Genomic DNA, 18794 nt, shown 5'->3' on the forward strand with positions numbered 1-18794 from the left:
TCCATGTGGTCTTTTTTGATTGACGACGAACATATCGAGCCTTCGCTCGAGCCTGTTTGAAGGTTAAAACATTTGAAGGGGTCGGGTACCGGCGTAGCACATCCCATGCACAATTTTTTTTTTTCAGTCTCACTGCACTCCTTAGTCCACCAAGGTTTTGGCTTAACAGGAAGGCGTCTAGAAGACTGCGGAATAGCTTTGTGAGCTGCCTCAATAATAGAGGCAGTAAGGCATTCGCAGGCACCATTCACGTTGAAGCCAATTAAAGTTTCAGGATTTGATTCAGATGAACTTTCAAACATAACCCAGTTTGCCTGGTCTACTTTCCAACGTGGCGGAGGTGTCATGAGAGAGGATGAACAAGCAGTGCACTTTAAAATAATGGGGAAATGGTCGCTACCATATGGGTTAGCAGGCACATGCCATGAAAAGTTAGGAAAAACTGTGGCAGTCCCAATAAAGAGGTCAATGCATGATGAAGAAAGGTGTTGACAGATAAAAAAGGTAGGCTCACCAGTGTTAAAAGGACAAAGTGTTCGCAAGAATAAAACAGTCTCGATCAGTTTCCCTCGGATGTCACGAAGTGTGCTCCCCCATAGAGGGTTGTGACAATAAAAATCACTCATCCGACCTTTCAAAAAATGAAAGGTCGGATGAGTGTGCAGGAAAGATCATGTCGTTCAAGAGTTAGTGTGACAGATGCATTTTGACATGGACCTGAAGGAGCGCCGAAAACTGCAGCGTGACAGACTGGAGTAGTTTCTGCACCTCCTTTTACGCATGGGACCACGAATAGCGAGACAAAAGCCAACAAAACACAATGATAGACCATTCTTGTTTTGTTTTTTTACATAGGAAAATAAAAACCTTATGTCGTTGCCACAGTAAACGCTTTTGGAGTCAGTTCTCGCCCACTTTTTACGAGAGAAAAGCGCTCGGCTTTTTGAGTCCACGCCTCAGCTGACTAAAATATTATTTTAATAATATTCCTTTTGACAAAAATGGATGGTTTTCGATGGTATTGAAGGTAAAAAAATGACATGGGTAGCTGGCATAATCAGTCGACAAGGTGCACTCTATGGAAAAAATGCTCTGAAAACAAAACTTACGACAATGTCTTCTAACTTTTCACTTTATGAACTGACTGAAATATTAAGCTACATGGCAACCTAAATGGGAAAAATGTTGGGGTGAAAACATTCAGAAAACATGGTGAGCAATAGAAGAAATCGTGGGGCGGAACCATTGCGCTAAGGCAGTCAGACAAATAAATACAATAAAAAAAACTCATATTGTCATTATGATAGGAGTCGAGTAGTTCATATCAATACACTTTCACACACACACTTGTAGAATCAGTCCAAAAGTTCCTTTATAGTCAAGCTTGGCGGCCTGCCCAGGGGTGAATGTTGGTGGCCTGACAGCATGCCTTTTTTTTCCAGAATATGCTGCCATGTAGTCTTGATATCACCTGATCGCGTGTGGATGATTATTTTGCACAGTAGACCGCGGAGAATGAGGTTCGGAGGCTGTTAAACCCAAGGCATGGAGACGTGTGCGATGGTTCCTGCCGTGCAGCCGCAAGAGTCTTGTCCGTCAAGGCCTGACGAGTGCTACGGTACACCTCATGGTACTCAGTGATGACTTCTCGAAGATTGCATAGCTGTACAACACCCAACTGTATGGTGGACTTCAAGACGCAGTTGAAGCGTTCCACCTGTCCACTTGATTGAGGGTGGTGCAGCGAGGACCCTGCATGCCGAATTCGGGGGTCCTCACGAATCCGGGTAGTCCCCTTAAGATAAATTAGGGACCGCTACCGGTGACGATCCCCCGGGTAGCCCCTCTCGAGCGAAGACAAACTTCAGAAAGTCTGTTACAAACCCAGTCGTGAAACTGTGGACATCAAGAACCTATGGCCACTCGCTCCGTTAGTCCACTGGCGTTATACAAAACGTTCACAGCGCGGAGCGCGTTCAAACGGACCTAGATTTCTCATACCCTACTTCGTCCACGGACGATATGGGAAGTCGACTGGCTGTAAGTGTGCACGGTAGGTCTTGACAGGTTTCTCTGTAAATTGGCAGAGGGTGCAATTTCGAACATTTCACTTGATGTGAAGAGATACCTAAGGCCACCAGTAAAACTTTTTGATCTGGCCAGTGGTCCTCCTGATGCCACGATGCGTTCCGTGAACGATCTGGAAGATTTGGTCACAGAGACTGGTGGGCACGACTATCTTCTCTGTTTAGAACAGCAACCCATCCACTTGAGGCAGATGTTCTCGAACAGTGATGTAGGGTTTGGATCCTGGAAGCAGCTTGTTTATTGTTGGCCATGTCGATGCGATGTATTTCCTTACCTGCGTCAGAATAGGGTCGCAAGCTGTGTCATCCTGGAAGTCTCGCTGCTTCTGAGCTGCGCAGACGATGGAGACCCCCTCTTCAGGAAACTTGGTTCCGCCTTCGATGTCCTTGCCCGGCAGTCTGGACAGTGCACCTGCGACAGTGTTTTCGCCTCCCTTGCGATACTCTATCAAGAAGTTGTAGTTGAACAGCTGAGCTGTCAAACGACTGATCCGCAGCGGTCAAACTCCTGTACCCTGCGTAGACATGAGGGCGCTAAGTGCCTGGTGGTCGGTGCGGATGGTGAACTGCCTTTTCCAGAGTTAGGTGTGCCTCTTTTCGCAAGACCGCAGGATCGCCAGGTCCTATTTTTCTCCTACGGAGTGCTTCTGCTTGGTGTCCGTCAAGGAACGGCTTGCGAAGGCCACCGTTGTGAGCGTCTGCCCGTGCTGTTGCTGTAGAGCTGCTCTGAGGCCGTAGTTCAAAGTGTCCGTTGATACGATGGCCGGCAAGGTTGGGTCAAACGACGTCAGGCTCAGTGTCTCTTGGAGAATAATCTTGACTTTCTAGAAGCTTATCTCCACGTCAAGTGTGCAGGAAAAGGAGTTGCCTTTGAAGACAAACGACGCATCAGCTCGACACCTGTCGTGCAGTATGAAGTAAACTTGCTGTAATACTGAAATGAGAGTTACAGAGCTGGCGACCTGGAGAACGATCATAGTGAAAACAACCTTCAGTGATAAATCTCCTGCGCTCAACGATAATGTTCTCAGCCGAAGCGAAATGGACGTTCAAAGCGGAACTCAAACTCATTCTGCGTAGCGCCAGCGGCCGGGCCCGCCAAGTCATAAACCTTGATGACGCGATTTCCTTCTTGGCCAAGGAGCAGCCACAAAACCGCCCTTTTCCTCTTTGGCGGAAAACTGTCGCCGTCAACAGCCTCGAGCTACTTCAGAAAACTTCTGATCCACGTGAGCCATGGCATTACCAGCTCGCCGGGTGTGGGAAAGACGCCAGGGGGTTCAGACATAGCGCGGCCCCATTTTTTGAACGTCGAGCTCTAAGGAGGACGCGAAGACTTAAATAAAACGTGTTTTACATGACATACACGTCGAGCATACACGCAAAGTATGGCTCTGAACGGAAAAAAAATATTAAACTATTGTAGGTCACACAGTTACACTCGTCCACGGCAATTCTGTGCGGTATCGCAGGCCGCGCGTTCCAATTGGGAAAAATAAATTCCATTCTCGTTCGCCAAAAATGTAGTAATTTAAAAGAAAAAAATGAAAGCCGTTTACAACTCCCTGTAACGCCGAATTAGAGCGCAGCTCTTGAGGAGGAGGAGGGAAGGGTACTGGGGGGTGGGTCAAGTGACCTCGGGGGGCGGGGGGTCACGCGACCTTGGGGGTCACGTGACCTTGTGGGTCACGTGACCTTGTGGGAGTCACGTGACCTTGGGGCGTCACGTGACGTCGGGGGGTCACGTGACCTGGGGCCACGTGACGATACCGATGACGTCATCAGTAGCGTCACTGATGACGCCATCAGTGATGATGATGACGATGCGGATGCCGGTGACGTCATCAGTGACGTCACTAATGACGTCATCAGTGATGATGACGATGACGATGCGGATGCCGGTGACGTCATCAGTGACGTCACTGACGACGTCATCAGTGCCTATGACGTCAACGGGGGGTCACGTGACCTCGGGGGGTATCCCCAGGTCACGTGACCCCAGGGGGGGTCACGACCTGGGTAACCATCGTGACCCTCGTGAGGGTAACCCTAGTAACCCTTGTGAGGGCAACTCTCGTGACCCTCGTGAGGGTAACTCTCGTGACCCTCGTAAGGGTAACTCTCATAACCCTCGTGACCCTCGTGAGGGTAACTAACCCTCGTAACCCTCGTGAGGGTTACGAGGGTGAGTAACCCTCGTGAGGGTAACTCTCATAACCCTCGTGACCCTCGTGAGGGTAACCCTCGTGAAGGTTACCCTCACGAGGGTTACTAACCCTCGTAACCCTCAAAAGGGTTACCTTCACGAGGGTTACCCTCACGAGGGTTACTAACCCTCGTAACCCTCGTGAGGGTTACAAGGGTAAGCAACCCTCGTGAGGGTAACCCTCGTGAAGGTAACCCTTTTGAGGGTAACTAACCCTCGTAACACTCGTGAGGGTTACGAGGGTAAGTAACCCTCGTGGCCCTCGTGATCCTCGTGAGGGTAACCCTCATGAGATTAACCCTCGTAACCCTCGTAACCCTCACGAGGGTTACGAGAATTGCGGTTACGCCGACGCCGACGGCGACGCCGCTCAAGCCGGGAACGGGCCCCTAAGAGCTGCGCTCTAAAAAAACGCAAGAAGATCGCAAGGCCCACGCGGGCCTACGGGAAGGAAAGAAGACCTGACATTCGAAGACGGCGGTACAAGGCGAGGCGCAGGCCTATCGCGCCAACGTCGAGAAGAAAGGACACGTCCATACAGGTAAAAAATTAGATCCAAAATGTTTAAACAAAACATAAGGCATGGTCTCACGCCCTGGTGCGAGGGGTGCCAGTGATTGAAGCCCCTCTATCCTGGTAAAAGTGGCGCCATTCTTCGTACAAGCCGCAGCGCACACTATTGACCAGTCGTCACGTTACGTCCTGCTTTCGGTTTTGGACTTCCGGTAGCCATAAGTTTCCCCAGATGTTGCTACGCCGACACTAATACCCCTGTCAGACGGGCTAGTTTAGTGTCACTACAAGCGAGTGCACTTCAACCCGTCGAAACACACTCCAAGTGTGTTGGTGCTACACGGGAAAACTTAGTGCCACTCCAAAATGATGGCAATAACGATGGGTAAGTAATGGGCACGCGACATATTACAGTGCATACGCATTTTTTCATAAATAACTTCGTCGTCTTATTAGAAACACGTTACCACACATTGTTGCGCTAAGTCACGAGTTTTAATCCAAATTTAAATCCAATTTCATCATTACGATCAGCCATTACAAGCCAGTGATACACGTCCGCACGCCGGTACGATGCTCTGTTTCATCTTATGATGTACCGCAGAAAAGGCTACAAGCGCGAGCTCTTTGCTCTAGTGCATATCAAGGCGGCACAAGCTCTCGTGCGTTAAGAGTAGCTCCCAACGCTATGAGCTCGCGCATCTAGCCTTGTCTGCGGTACAACATAAGGTGAAACGGAGTACAGATCGAAACGAGCAGAAGTAGAGATTGAACCCAGGATTCCTGGGTTCTGCAGCGCGAGCCTTCGCTCCACGTGCTCCGAGCTGGTGTGCGCAAGCCCACTCGCCACTCGCCACAATGAAACATCATGGAGTGTGTGAAGGACGAGCCGGAGGGCAATATCCGCGATGTTGGACAGTGGAAGCGCATGTTTGGGGCACTGTTCTCTGTGAGAGCCCGACGCCTTTCAGATAAGAGGCAGCTGGACCTGGATGCCGACGCACAGGCAAGAATTCCAAGTAACATCGATCAGCAGCTGCAGGCCAATGCTTTCACCATAGCCACTCTCATGACCGACCACCTACCCGTGATCAGTCGACAACGGTGGACTTTCCAGAGGAACGAACGGTGGTTCGAAGACACCTTGCCCCATTTGGGCGAGTTCTACTTCAAGAAAGCCTTTCTCGTCTCTCCTGCCACCTTCAGATTCCTGGTGGAGTCGTGCAGGTGCCTCCTGGCCTTCGTCGGCCGTAGCAAAAGGGCCAAGGCTGGAAACTAGATTAGCCGCTTATTTTTCTACAATGCACTACTTTCCTAGAAAGGGTAAAAGCACAGGCGAGCTGGTGAAGAACTTCCATCGTAAACCGGAGACACGGAAAAATAAAAAAACGGACAAAACAACAACAAGTCTCTTGTGAGACTTGTTGTTTTGTCCGTTTTTTTATTTTTCCGTGTCTCCGGTTTACGATGGAACTACTTTCCTGCCAACAGAAAACAAGTGCGCATCTAGCATTAGTCCTATCAAAATAACACTAATTTTACGCAGCGTTAATTTCTTCTGTTATTTTAACTCATTGAACACTGCTATCGAGATTACACACTCGGTCTTCCGGAGCGAGCGTAGTGTGCTCCCCGAACTCACTTCATTGGAAGTGTGTTCTTCGGGCAGGGCTGGCGATTGAGCTCAGAATCACTGGTTCTCCTTCTCCAGCGCGAGCTTCCTCTCCACGTACTCCGATCAGGTGGGCGCTAGCCCACTCGGCTTCGATACCCCTTAATAAAGACACTTTAAAAAAATTGACGTTTACAATTCTCTGAAATGCCGAATTGGAGTGAAGCCCTTGAGGAGGAGGGAGGAAGGGTACGAACGGGGGCGGATTTAGAGGGGGGGGGGGGGGGGGGGCGGGGAGGTCCGGATGTCCTGACCCCACTCTTTTATTTCTTCATCTGCAAAATTTAGGGCGTGAAACGAGGAAGAGGGGGAGGAGGTTCCTAAACATATGGTACGCTGACCAACACCTGACCCCCCCCTCAGGAAATTCCTGCATCCGCCCCTGGACCGAAGGGGAGGGTATGCCAGCTGCTCCCCCTCCGTACCCTCCCATCCTCCTCTCCTGTTCCCATCCCACTTAGCGTAAACGTTTAGCTAAATTTCCAGCTAAATTTAGTCGGGAAATTTTTCCGCTGAATTGACGTATGACATCACATGACACGCCATCTGAAATTTTAAGTGTGACGTCACGTGACGTCACATGGGTGAAATTTTTCCTCTAAATTTAGTGGAAAATTTTTCAGCCAAACTTAGCAAAAACTTATACCGCAAAATTTAGCGGGAAAATTTTAGAGGACAGGACATCTGAAATTTTAATTGTGACGTCACGTGACGTCACGCGGGTAAACTTTTCCCTCTAAATTTAGCAAAAAAAATTTCTGGCAAACTTAGCAAAAGCTTTTACCGCATATTTTAGCGGGAAAATTTTACCCTCGTGACGTCACACGTGGCGACACGCGTGACGTCACGTGTGACGTCATTTTGGGAAATAGCCCTTAATGCAACGCGCGGTTACGCCGACGCCGCTCAACCCTGAAACAGGTGCCTAGGAGCTGTGCTCTAAAACAACGTTACAATAATGAACGATTTTTATGCAAATTGGATGATTCTGATCGATCATCGCAAGCCAAGATAAAGAACGAAGCATATCCAACTTTGGCGTTCCGCTTCGTTCCACGGAAGTCTACGAGGAGGCCCTGACACTGCCTAATCAGATCATAATCATATCGTGTTGTCTCGAATAGTTACATGCTGAAACAAAAGTAGGCTCTATCATTCGCTGCGAACCAAGATGGCCATGAATGACTGACTTTGTCGTCGTCTTTTATCAATTCAGCGCTCCGCTTAGTCTTGATTCAGATCAGCCTAAACTCCAAGTCCACCCCACTATTTTGTTTTCGCAATGCCATTCTTTTACATGTCGTCGCTTTCACGAATTTCTTTTTCTTTATAAAATAAAACTTACGCCACGCTTTTGGTTTCTGTGTTTATGTTTTACTGTTGAAACACTCCTACTGATTCCACGCGCACGATCGAGCGAACTGAGTTCGTCAAACTCACTCCAAGCGAAGTGCGTTCCTCAGGAAGGAGCCGTGTGGCACACCACAGAAATGACACTAAGGGCGAAGTGCACTCGCTTGTAGTGACACTAAACTAGCCCGTCTGACAGGGGTATAACTGGCTGCCGCGCCTCTGGAAAGGTTAGCCGGAGAACGTTTCAGTGTTCCCTCTGGAACGAAAAATGAACCTCGGAGGAAGATCTTGCCTCACTGATTCGGTCGAGAAGATTTCAACCCGACGGGAGCCGCAAAGTTATGCGTTGTAGGGGCTCTGTATGAAGCTCACCAGAATGCAAAGATAGAGCTGTTTAGAATGAGGTATAGACTCCATTCCACCGTAAGCGCGAGCATTGTAATTGCGATCGCAACACTGGTGACTTGGCATGCACGGAGGCCCGTGCTATGGAAGAAGCGTCGTTCAAAACAGCCTGCTCCTGCTTGCCCTTGGAGCATCGGTGTCGCTGCCACTTGTGCGTGCGGAGGTGAGGGCCTGCTCCTGCTCGGTGCATCGGCGTTGTGGAGTACCTCGCTCGTCAAGTGTGGCGTACGCGCTCGCGTACCATGCTTTGTTTCGCACAAAGTTCATAAGCTTGCAACGCAACGCAACGTGGATGTACTATATACTCCGATCCAACAATGCGAGCGAAGCCAGTGCGACAGGCACGAGTGCTAAATTTGGCAAGGAAATGTTTCGCTAAATTTAGCGGGGAAATTTTCCGCTAAATATAGCGGGCACATTTTTGTGCTAAGTTTAGCGGGTAAATTTTTCCGCTCATTTTGGCAGGGAATTTTTTTCTCTAAATTTAGCGGAAAACTAAATTTGGCGGGAAAAATTTTCCGCTAAATTTAGCGGGGGCGATTTCTCCGATAAATTTAGCGGGGAATTTTTTCAGCTAAATTTAGCGGGAAAATTTACCCATAATGCACCGCGCGGTTACGCCGACGGCGACAGTGACGGCGACGCCGACGGCGCTCAAGGCGGAAAGGGGCGCCTCAGGCTGCGCTGTAAAACGATCTGCCATTCATGTAAGCAGAAGGGGCAGACAGGTACACTGACCGGTAATAAAACTCGGTAGGGACGACTGGGACGATTATACAAATCACTTTTGGGATCCACGGTTGGGCAAACAGATATAGAGCGGCTTCAGGGCGGCCGGCTGCGAACCCGGGCTCTAAATGAGGTCATTGCCACACTCATATGACGAGAAACGTCCACATGACCCGCATCGCGTCGCTTCAGCTGATCGAGACGTCGAGACGCTTGGGAACCTCTAGAGGGCACCTCTGTCGCAAACTGGAAGTTAGAGATGGGGTAAGGAGGGTCATTTGGAGAAGAGAGAAGAAAATACAGGGGCTTTACCAGTGATGGGGCGGTGACGTCATCTAGGTATGTGTACACTAACTAAAACAAAAAATAAAGCACTACTTGTTGCAATGGAAGCGACCTTCCCTAATGGCCTACCCAGTGGCTTTCAATCCCCTCTCCTGCCAGTTTCGATCTGGATGAGTGACGTATCGGCGTGCGGTCGTGTATCACCACCGCGTGGTGCAGGTTAACGACCCCAGGGTAGAGGCTGTACCGCACTGGCTAAATTGTTCACCTACATCTGAGACACCAGACTCCCACTACGGCAGACTAACTTCCGGCTGTATAAACATAAACACACCAATTTTACCCGGTCGTTTAAAGTATTTGTTCCTCAAAAAGTGTATACAGAGCGAAAAGTAGATGTTGGGATAACGTGAAATGGACTCAAACCACTAAGCGTGAATCGCTCTACACAAGAAAAAAAGTTACTTTTAAATACCTAAACATTGCAACATCGCTATGAAGTCAAGAAAGATAGGCTTAAACTTTGTAATTGTACCCTTTCAGCAGTTACAGTTCGGACACCTTGGGAAGCATGGCATCCCAGGCTCTGAGGGACTCATACAAGAAAAACTTTCTGGTACAGGATTATATGGAAATGTATGCGCACTATCCTCCGGAAGGTGCTGCTCTTGCAGGACGACGACTACGAGGCATATTTCACTCAGGTAAATAATGTTTAGCATTCGCAATGTTTGTTTGTGTTTCAGAGTTCTGCCTCCTAAAATTACCGATCGAGGAGCACCTTGGTTTGCTGGCTAAGTTTGGTAAATGCATCCGCAATTTGTCGTCGTGATATAAGGCACGTTTATGCCCCAAGGTAGTGTGCTCTGCAAGGCGACGTCATGTCGGTGAACAGCGAGCGTGCTGTCGTCACCGGCGCGGTAGTTACGACAATTTTTTTTTAATCCTTCATGGCTCTGTTTAATCTAAGCATCATTCATAAGTTGAACAAGCTATAGATTATTGCTGCGTGCAGGGCCAAGCAAGCAGCGCTCGGTCACGGAATTCTAGAAGAATCGCATTTACTCGTACTCGGGGCGTAACTTTTATCAACTCGTCATAGTTCCTTGTTCTCGAAAGCGCCTGCTGATTCTCACTTCGAACGCTCAATGTTCGAACCATCTGGGCCGAATATTTGCGATGCCCACGCACACCAGATAAGGAGCTGCCCGTAACCTTGTCGAGTCTGTGTCGCTCTCGCTTCCTCTTTTTATACCTAGGGCACTCTTCAGCTCGTGCTGTGTGAAGGGCTGATTATAAGATGCAACGTTTGATCCCGTAGTAACTATATTATGTTGCGCTGCATGTCGTTTAAACAACTTGAAGGGATCTGAATAACTAGAGGAGCTGGACACTGAATAGAAGTGCTTCTCAAGAACGTTGGTCGTATCTTTTAGTGATGCACATGGAGGGTTGGAAACGGGAATCGTGAACCCCTTGTAATCCCCTTTGATTTTCTTGAATCTATCCCAGACCTCCTTAGCAGTTACAGAGCTGCTCAAAGACGACGTATATTTAATCCAGGTTTTCCGTTTCTCTCGCTTACGGGTCCACCGGGCTTTAGCTTTTCGTTTTTTAAACTCAACCAGGTTTCTTGAGGTGGGATACCGCCTGAACTTGCCCCATGTCTTATTTTGCTCCGTGCGCGTCATGGCACACTCCTTATTCCACCAAGGTTTGCACTTACGAGGCAGATTACCGGTAGTTTGGGGGATTGACTGCTGAGCGGCGTTAATTATCTGCTCTGTCACATACAATGTGGCTTCATGCGCAGTCATGGAGGAAAACAAGGATGCATCCAGCGTGGAGCTTAACTTAAAAAGAGACCAATCGGTTTTGTCTAACTTCTACCGAGGCATTCGTTTTAACAGAGTGGGAAGAAAAATGTCGCTCTCCAAAGTAATAGGAAAGTGGTCACTCCCAAAAGGGTTATTAAGAACCCGCCAAGAAAAACAAGGCAGTAATAAATGTGATGTAATAAATAAATCAATAGCTGTAAATGAATTGTGAGCTGAACTAAAGAATGTAGGCTCCCTCCTCTTCAAAAGAGATATTTGAGATGATAGCAAAAACCGCTCAATAACTCTGCCTCGAGAATCGAGACTAGTACTGCCCCACATAGGATGATGGGCATTAAAATCACCTAAAATTAAAAAAGGGTCGAGGGAGTTGTCCCACGAGTCCCTGGAGCTCAAAGAGATACAGGGGAACATTCGGAGGCAAATAAATAAAAACAACCGTTATAAGGCGGTCTAAAAGAAGACGTACCGCTAAGGCTTTCAGTGGGGTGCAGAGTGGGACCTCGGAACAGGCACAATCACTGCCACGCACCGGAAGTGGAATTAAAACGATCTTTACGAAAAACTTGATGACGCCTTAAAATCTGTGTATGACGAACTTGGAGATGAGTTTCTTGTAAAGCGAGGGCAATAGGCCGGAGATCATTCATAAAATAATTAATATAATCAATATTAGACCAAACACCACGACAGTTCCGCTGCATAAAATGTAAATTCTTCATTTATCTAAAAATGTGAAATGTAAAATTAAAATCAGAGAGGCAATGAGAAAATTGAAAATATTAAAAGAATGATTATTTGGGAGGAAACACTGGCTTTTTCGCTTTAAGCTTAGAGGTCTGCCACTCCATGTCATCTTCGTCGGATGCAAGAGTGGGAGACTCAAAGGCATCATCCATAACCTCCACTTCTGGAGACGAGCCTTTACCTAAAGGTTTTGGCTGGTTCATTGCACGGGGCGGCATGCCCCGGCCACGACCATCCGAAGACGCAGCGGAGGTGCTGGGCAGAGTGTCTTTCAACTGTGCCCGCTCCAGCCCTTTGGGTACCGGGGGAGCGGCACGAGGGTTGTGCCGCTCTTTGGAAGAAGAGGCTCTCTCTAAGGAGGTTGGGCGGGAGTTTTGCCCTTTCCCCCCAGAGGAGGACCGCGACGTGCGGACCGGTACGGCAGTTGCCGGCCTGTCTAGAACCAGCGAAGCAGCCTGTGCACTCCCTCCAGGACGAGGGGGCACTGCTGCCCCAGCTGGGGGTCTGGGGCCTTGAAAGCTGCCTCCAGAACCCCAGGTGAGACCTGGGTAGCCCTCAAAACCGAGTGTAGCGCAAGACCCCTGCGCGCCACGTCGGCGTATGATCCCTTCGAAATAAACGAATACCTTTTCTTTGCTTCGCTATAGCTGAGATTTTCTTTGGCTTTAATGGCAATGATTTCTTTTTCTTGCTTCCATATGGGACAGCCACGATAGTAAGTAGGGTGTGGTCCACTGCAATTAGAGCAGTGGGCCACATTCTCGCAATTGTCAGAGATGTGATCCTGACTGCCACACTTTGCACAAGTCTCCTTCCTTCTAGAGCTGCGTGTTCCGTCACCAAAACGTTGGGGACATAAGGGCGGATGTGGCAGTTGAGGTATCCAGCCTTGATTGTTTGTTGTAGTGTATGCCTCTCAAACGTAAGGATGACGTGTTTTGAAGAGATTTCTTCACCATCTTTCCTGAACATAATTCGTTTTAAGGCGACAACGCCGGCACCTTGGAGTCCCTCGAGGAGTTCTTACTCACTAGTGTGCAAGAAGTCGTCCTCAGAGAGGACTCCACGGATGATGTTAAGTGTGCGATGAGGGCTCACCGACACTTTCACATCAAGTATGGTGTTCAGCTTGAGCAGCGCTTCACTTTGGTTTTTGTCATTTATCTCAACTAGGAGGTCTCCTGAGTGGAGTTTTTAGCGTTGTAGGAAAACCCTACAAGGTGTTCAAGTACTTTGGCTACGACAAATGGCGATTGCTTTGACACAGGTTTCTGTTCATCGAGAGAATAAACAACAAAAAACTTCGTGGAGTTTTCTACTTCAGGTTCTTTTTCAATAGTCTTGTGTTCAGGGCAGCGCCTTTTCACGGCTTGCCCCAAACGGGGTTTGGAAGAGAGGGACGCCATAGGAAGGCAAAGAGTGTTCAGAATCCGCGGTGCACCGCCCACCACCGAGGCCAACAAGGGGTTAGGTAACGCACCATGACAAGAAGTGCTTGGCTGAAGACGTTACTCTAACAGTGCTGCCGGGAAACTATACACAAGTGTGGGTCAAGACAGAGGTCCATCGACACCCATGGTTAGCCCATGCCGCCAAAGAGGGGTGAAAAGGGAGTAAGAAAAATGAGAGAGAAGTAAAAGAAACAGAGAAGGTAAAAGTGAAAAATTGGAGGGGATAGAAGAAAAGGCGATTAGACTGAATCATCCTGGGCGGGCCTTACCAGGACTCCCGTCTACGAGAAGTGGGGGCCGAAGTGGTGCAATGCCTCACCCGGGGGGCCTTGAAGGGTCCAGACCTAGCCCGGGCTCAGCTCAATAACTACCAGGATGCCCTTTTTAACGGACGCGGGAAAGCCACGCACAGCCAGACGTGGGCGGGCGAACCCGCATGGCTCGGGGTCCGTGGTGACGCCACTCACCAAACACGTGCTTTCAAAGGTGCCCCCTGCGGGGACCGAGATAAGAGTGCCTTCGTCATGCTCGATGGACCGTACGAGTTCAAGGTGATGTGCGTCGGACTGTGCACGGCGCCAGCAACGTTCCATTGTGCCATGGACACCGTACATGCAGGCCTCAAGTGGCAGAGCTGTTTCGTTTACCTCGACGACATCGTGGTATTCTCCCTCAACTTCCACGAGCACCTGCGACGCCTTCGGGTTTTTTTTTTTTCAAACAATCAGGACCGCCCGACTCGCCCTCAAGCCCACGAAGTGCCGGTTCGCCTACGACGAACTGAAGTTTTTAGGCAACGTTGTGAGCAACGAAGGTGTTCGCAGTGACACTGAGACGACTCGCGCCGTACCGGCATTTCCATCGCCCACCGGCAAGAAGGCCGTCTGAAGATTCCTAGGACTTTACGCGTACTACACGCGGTCCGTTCGGGATTTCGCCAAGCTTTCTGCGCCGCTAGCGCACCTCACGAAAGACGTCGTGAACTTCGAATGCGGAGAAGAACAGCAGCAGGCATTCGATGAGCTGAAGCGACGACTCCAGTCACCGCCGGTTCTTGGCCACTTCGACCAGTAAGTCGAAACAGAAGTTCACACGGACGCCAGCAATACAGGACTCGGAGCGATTCTAGTCTAACAACAAGAGGGTACATAGCGCGTAATCGCCTACGTCAGTGGGACGTTGTCGAACGCGGAACGAAATTGCTCGACGACCCAGAGGGAATGCCTTGCCGTCGTTCGGACTATAACGAAATTCGTCCCATACTTATACGGAATCCCTTTTGGAGTGATCACCGACCACCATTCGCTATGCTGGTTAGCGAGCCTGAAGGACCCATCGGGACGCCTCGCTCTATGCAGCCTACGACTGCAAGAGTAAGACATGACCGTGGTCTGCAAATCAGGCCGAAAACACAGCGACGCCGTCTGCCTGTCCAGAGCCCCCGTCGAGTCAGCTACCGGCTGTGCCACAGACGACGACGACGACAATCCCTTTCTGGGACAGTGAGCGTTAACGGTTTGGCAGCGCTCCATCGGGACGATCCTGAGTTGCGCGCACTGATCGCCCACTTGAAGGCACGAGGGGGTACGATTCCCGGAGCCTTTTCACGTGTCCTGTCAAGATTCGCCGTGTCTACAAAAAGAACTTCAGGGACAGCAACTGGACGTGGCTCCTGGTAATTCCTAGTAGTCTTCGAGAAGAGATATTTCAAGCCTGCAACGACGACCCTACATCCGGTCACCTTGGCTACCGCGGGACTCTCGCAAGGATACGACAGAAGTACTACTCGCTCAAGCCCCCGAAGACTGTTCACTTCAACACGCGATCGTGCAAGGAGTGCCAACGACAGAAGAAACCGCCGACGAATCCGGCGGGCCTCCTCCAGCCCATCACGCCCCCGACCGCGCCGTTCCAGCAGGTTGGCATGGATCTACTTGGACCTTTCCCGCTGTCGAAGCAGGGAAACCGTTGGATAATCGCGGCAACTGATAATGCCACCCGGTACGCCGACACAAAAGCACTCCCGTCGGGAACTGCTGTGGAAGTAGCCAAGTTCTTCGTTGAGTCTATCGTCCTCCAACACGGCGCTCCTCAAGTCCTCATTACGGACGGAGGCTGCTCGTCCTTGGCGCAGCTGACACAAGAGATACTCCGCCTGAGCCACACTGATCACCGTCGAAACACGACATACCACCCGGAGACCAACAGGCTGACAGAGCGACTAAACAAGAACATTGTCGACATGATCTCGGTGCACGCGAACATGGAACACACGACCTGGGATGAGGCGTTGCCCTATGTCACTTTTGCGTACAACGCGGTGGTTGAAGAAGCCAGTGGGATTACACCTTCTCAGCTGGTGCACGGCAGAAAGGTGACGACGATGCTCGACGCCATGCTGCCCCACTACCCGACAGACACGGCACCGACGATTCCCAGCTGGGCACCCAATGTGCAGAAGAGGTACGCCAGCTAGCCTGCCTTCGCATGAAAGACCAACAACGTGTCGACGTTGACCGGTACAACCTTCGTCGCCGCGACGTGGAGTCCCAGTCCGGAGACTGAATGGGGGTGTGGACGCCCATTCTCCGCCGCAGCCTCAGTGAGAAATTGTTAAAACGCTACTTTGGACCCCACAAGGTCATCCCTGGGGACTTGACCTACGAGTTGCTTCCCGACGGAACACGGTTTTCAGGATGTCACCAGCCACGACCCGAAGTGCTCCACGTAGTTCCACACAAGCCGTTCTACGCGGGTTAGGACTGTGACGCTGCATGTTTATTTCTTCTCATTGTATTTTTCATTTTTAGCCCCTTTCGTTTTCTTTACAAGTTGCATCGTGAAGATTCGCTTCTAGAGGGGGGATAATGCCGCACACGGGGCCGAGCAGTGCTTGGTCACGGTAATCTAGGAGATTCGCGTTTTTAAAGCGAAAGCCCTATATGTCTCATCGTTTAGTTGACCGTCAAAGTCCTTGAGAGAAAACACGTCGGCGACACGAAAAGTACGAAAAGACGTCGGCAACACGAAAGGTACGAAAACACGTCGCCGACACGAAAGGTATCAAAATCCACGGTTCGCCACTCGCCCAGGAGATGGCGTTACTTGTCCCCCAATCCGCGGATGCGCGCGCACGGCGCAATCCCAGCGGGAGAGGAGGAAACTCTCGATCGGGCTATACTTCGTTTCACCTTTGGTCCGAGCGCGACCAATGTTATGAGTCGAAGGGCCAATGAAACAACGCAAAAAGCGCAACGTCATGGCGTGCTCTCTGCGCTTGATAAGACTAGTCGGCGGAGGATCACGCACGCACAGAGATACTGCGAATACCGGTTGGTCCTATCGACTGCGGAGTGCACGCCATCACGCTGTGCCTCCTTCGGTATTTGATTGGCCCTTCGGCTCATAACATCGGCTGCGCTTGGACCAAAGCAGAAACGAAGTATAGAGCACTATATAGCTCCTACCGAGTAGAGTTGCGCAATCCTTTGATCCGCGTGTTTCGCCGACAAGATGGCCGACTGAGCAGCTCGGCGCGAGTCACGTGGTACTCAGGCTTCCAGCAGGCGGCCCGCCCTATGGGAGAATACATGGAGATCGACTCAACACGGCTGATTAAAAAATAAACGGCATGCTCACACTTTTTGAAACTAATATGTCGTGAAGTTGGTACAGCACTAAACACTTTATCAAAGTTTTAATAACATTGGATGCATGTAAAATTTGTGAGAAGCCAATTTCCAAGGCAATGGCGTTTGAAGCAGACGATTGTTTTGCGCAGCGGAGATGGGCTTTTTAGGGGTTGGCCGGAGCGGGTCGCGTGAGCGGTGTGACGTCGCCGCGTCGTCTGCTGCATGATGCCGCTTAGGCATTTTTTTTTATATTACGTCCTTACGTGGCACAGAACTTAGCGTAAATTATTGTAAAATGTTTTATTATTATGTCAAAAAATATTGTCGTTCCGTACATCCCCACAACATTGAAGAAACAGCGATTTTCCCACGTTCCCCATGCATTTCTGACCGGAGTTGGAACCTCCAGGAGTTCGCCGCAAGTCGCCGAGAGATGGCGTTCTAGATTGCGGTACTCTGCTCCGAAGGAGCTATATAGTGCTCTAGATCGGGCAGCGGTGAAGGGCGGGCGTGCGACATGACGTGAGATTAACGGCGCCAAAAGTGCGTCGTCAGAGAGCACGCTGTCTCCGGAGGTTCGCTATCACCGAGATCGGCGCTTGGGCTTTCGACTGGAAGTCGTCTTAGGGATATCATAAAAGACCCTGTGAATTTTTTTTTACTCGGGGTGTAACTTTTATTACTTCGACCTACTTTCTTGTTCTCGAAAGTTCCCGTTCATTTTCCCCCCAAACGCTCGTTGCTCGAACCTTCTCGGCCGACTTTTTGCGAGTCCGACGCACACTAGATATGGAGCTGCCCGTGACCTTGTCGAGTCAGTCTCCATCTCGCTTCCTATTATGCTGCCAAATCTCCGCCCGCTTTTGTGCTGTTTCGACGCTTATTCTTTATTTGGTTTGGCACAAGTGCGCCGATGAAACCTTTCTTTTCAGTTCATTATTTATCGCCTTTTTACCTTACTCCATGGCAATATTATCTTGAACGCTGTTGAGTAAGTTGGGGGGGAGGGGGGGAGCAGAATGTGACATCAAATTGTGTACGGCGCAACTAATATAATGGGTGCATAAGGATTGGCTGCTTGATTTTTCTAAAGATACCGGGGCATTTACCCGTGATTTATTTGTAGTCTTTTCCTCATTGATTGCGCAGACTTTTTCCGGAAAAATTAAAGTTGCATGCCCGCAGCTACGCATGCAAGTCTGCTGCTTGGGATGGGCTCGTGCCAGACTTGTACGTAACGTAAATACTCTACTCAAGTTACTGTATCTTAGATACATTTGGGAGTAACTTGTTGTTTTTAAAAAACCTTCAGAAGTCAGTACTCAGTACTGTACCTGAGAAACTTTTCGCGCGTAGCTCGTACTTACTTCAAGTTACTTGTAATCTAGTTCCGCCTTTTTTTCAGAAGTCTCAGGGTGACCTAGATTCAGCTCTGGACACTTGAGAGTATCCGACAATTAACGAGCTAGTTTTATGACTATATAGTACTCTACTCAAATGCTTTTTATATGTAGGTATTTAGTTCTCTAATCAGTAACTTTTTCTCCTGGCATTCAGTAACTTGACTTAAATACTTTTCTTATATTTTGTACAAGTCTTACTCGGGCCTGGGGCTCAGCGCCGCCGATCCATGTGAGCTTGATTTTGTTCACCCATCGTCCTCCACTACCAGCAGGGGCCAACGGCCGGCGCGCGGCACGAGCAATATTGTCAAAGAAATGGCTCTGATTTCTGACTATCTTTGAAGTTGGAACCACGTCCAAACCATACAAACGTATGTTGTGAACGCCCTATTTGCGAATGCTGTGCGGCGGTAGTGCACTCTCCTTCTTAGCGTTTGTAAGTGCGTCATTTGTGTGCAGATGAAGACGCTCAC

At 49.6% G+C, this 18794-nt stretch overlaps 1 protein-coding gene across 1 annotated transcript in view; it reads left to right on the forward strand.

The window, feature by feature from the left end:
• Nucleotides 1-18794, forward strand: part of LOC120844742 (nicotinamide N-methyltransferase) — a 71778-nt gene that overhangs the window by 19942 nt on the left and 33042 nt on the right. Inside the window, exon 3 of the mRNA XM_040216672.3 lies at nucleotides 9794-9954. Within this exon, the coding sequence (XP_040072606.2) occupies nucleotides 9794-9954 (161 nt within the window). The remainder of the gene's footprint in view (nucleotides 1-9793; nucleotides 9955-18794) is intronic.

The sequence above is a fragment of the Ixodes scapularis genome, unplaced genomic scaffold (genome assembly GCF_016920785.2).
Source record: "Ixodes scapularis isolate PalLabHiFi unplaced genomic scaffold, ASM1692078v2 PGA_scaffold4__175_contigs__length_147842914, whole genome shotgun sequence".
In the NCBI taxonomy this organism is placed as follows: Eukaryota; Metazoa; Arthropoda; class Arachnida; order Ixodida; family Ixodidae; genus Ixodes; species Ixodes scapularis.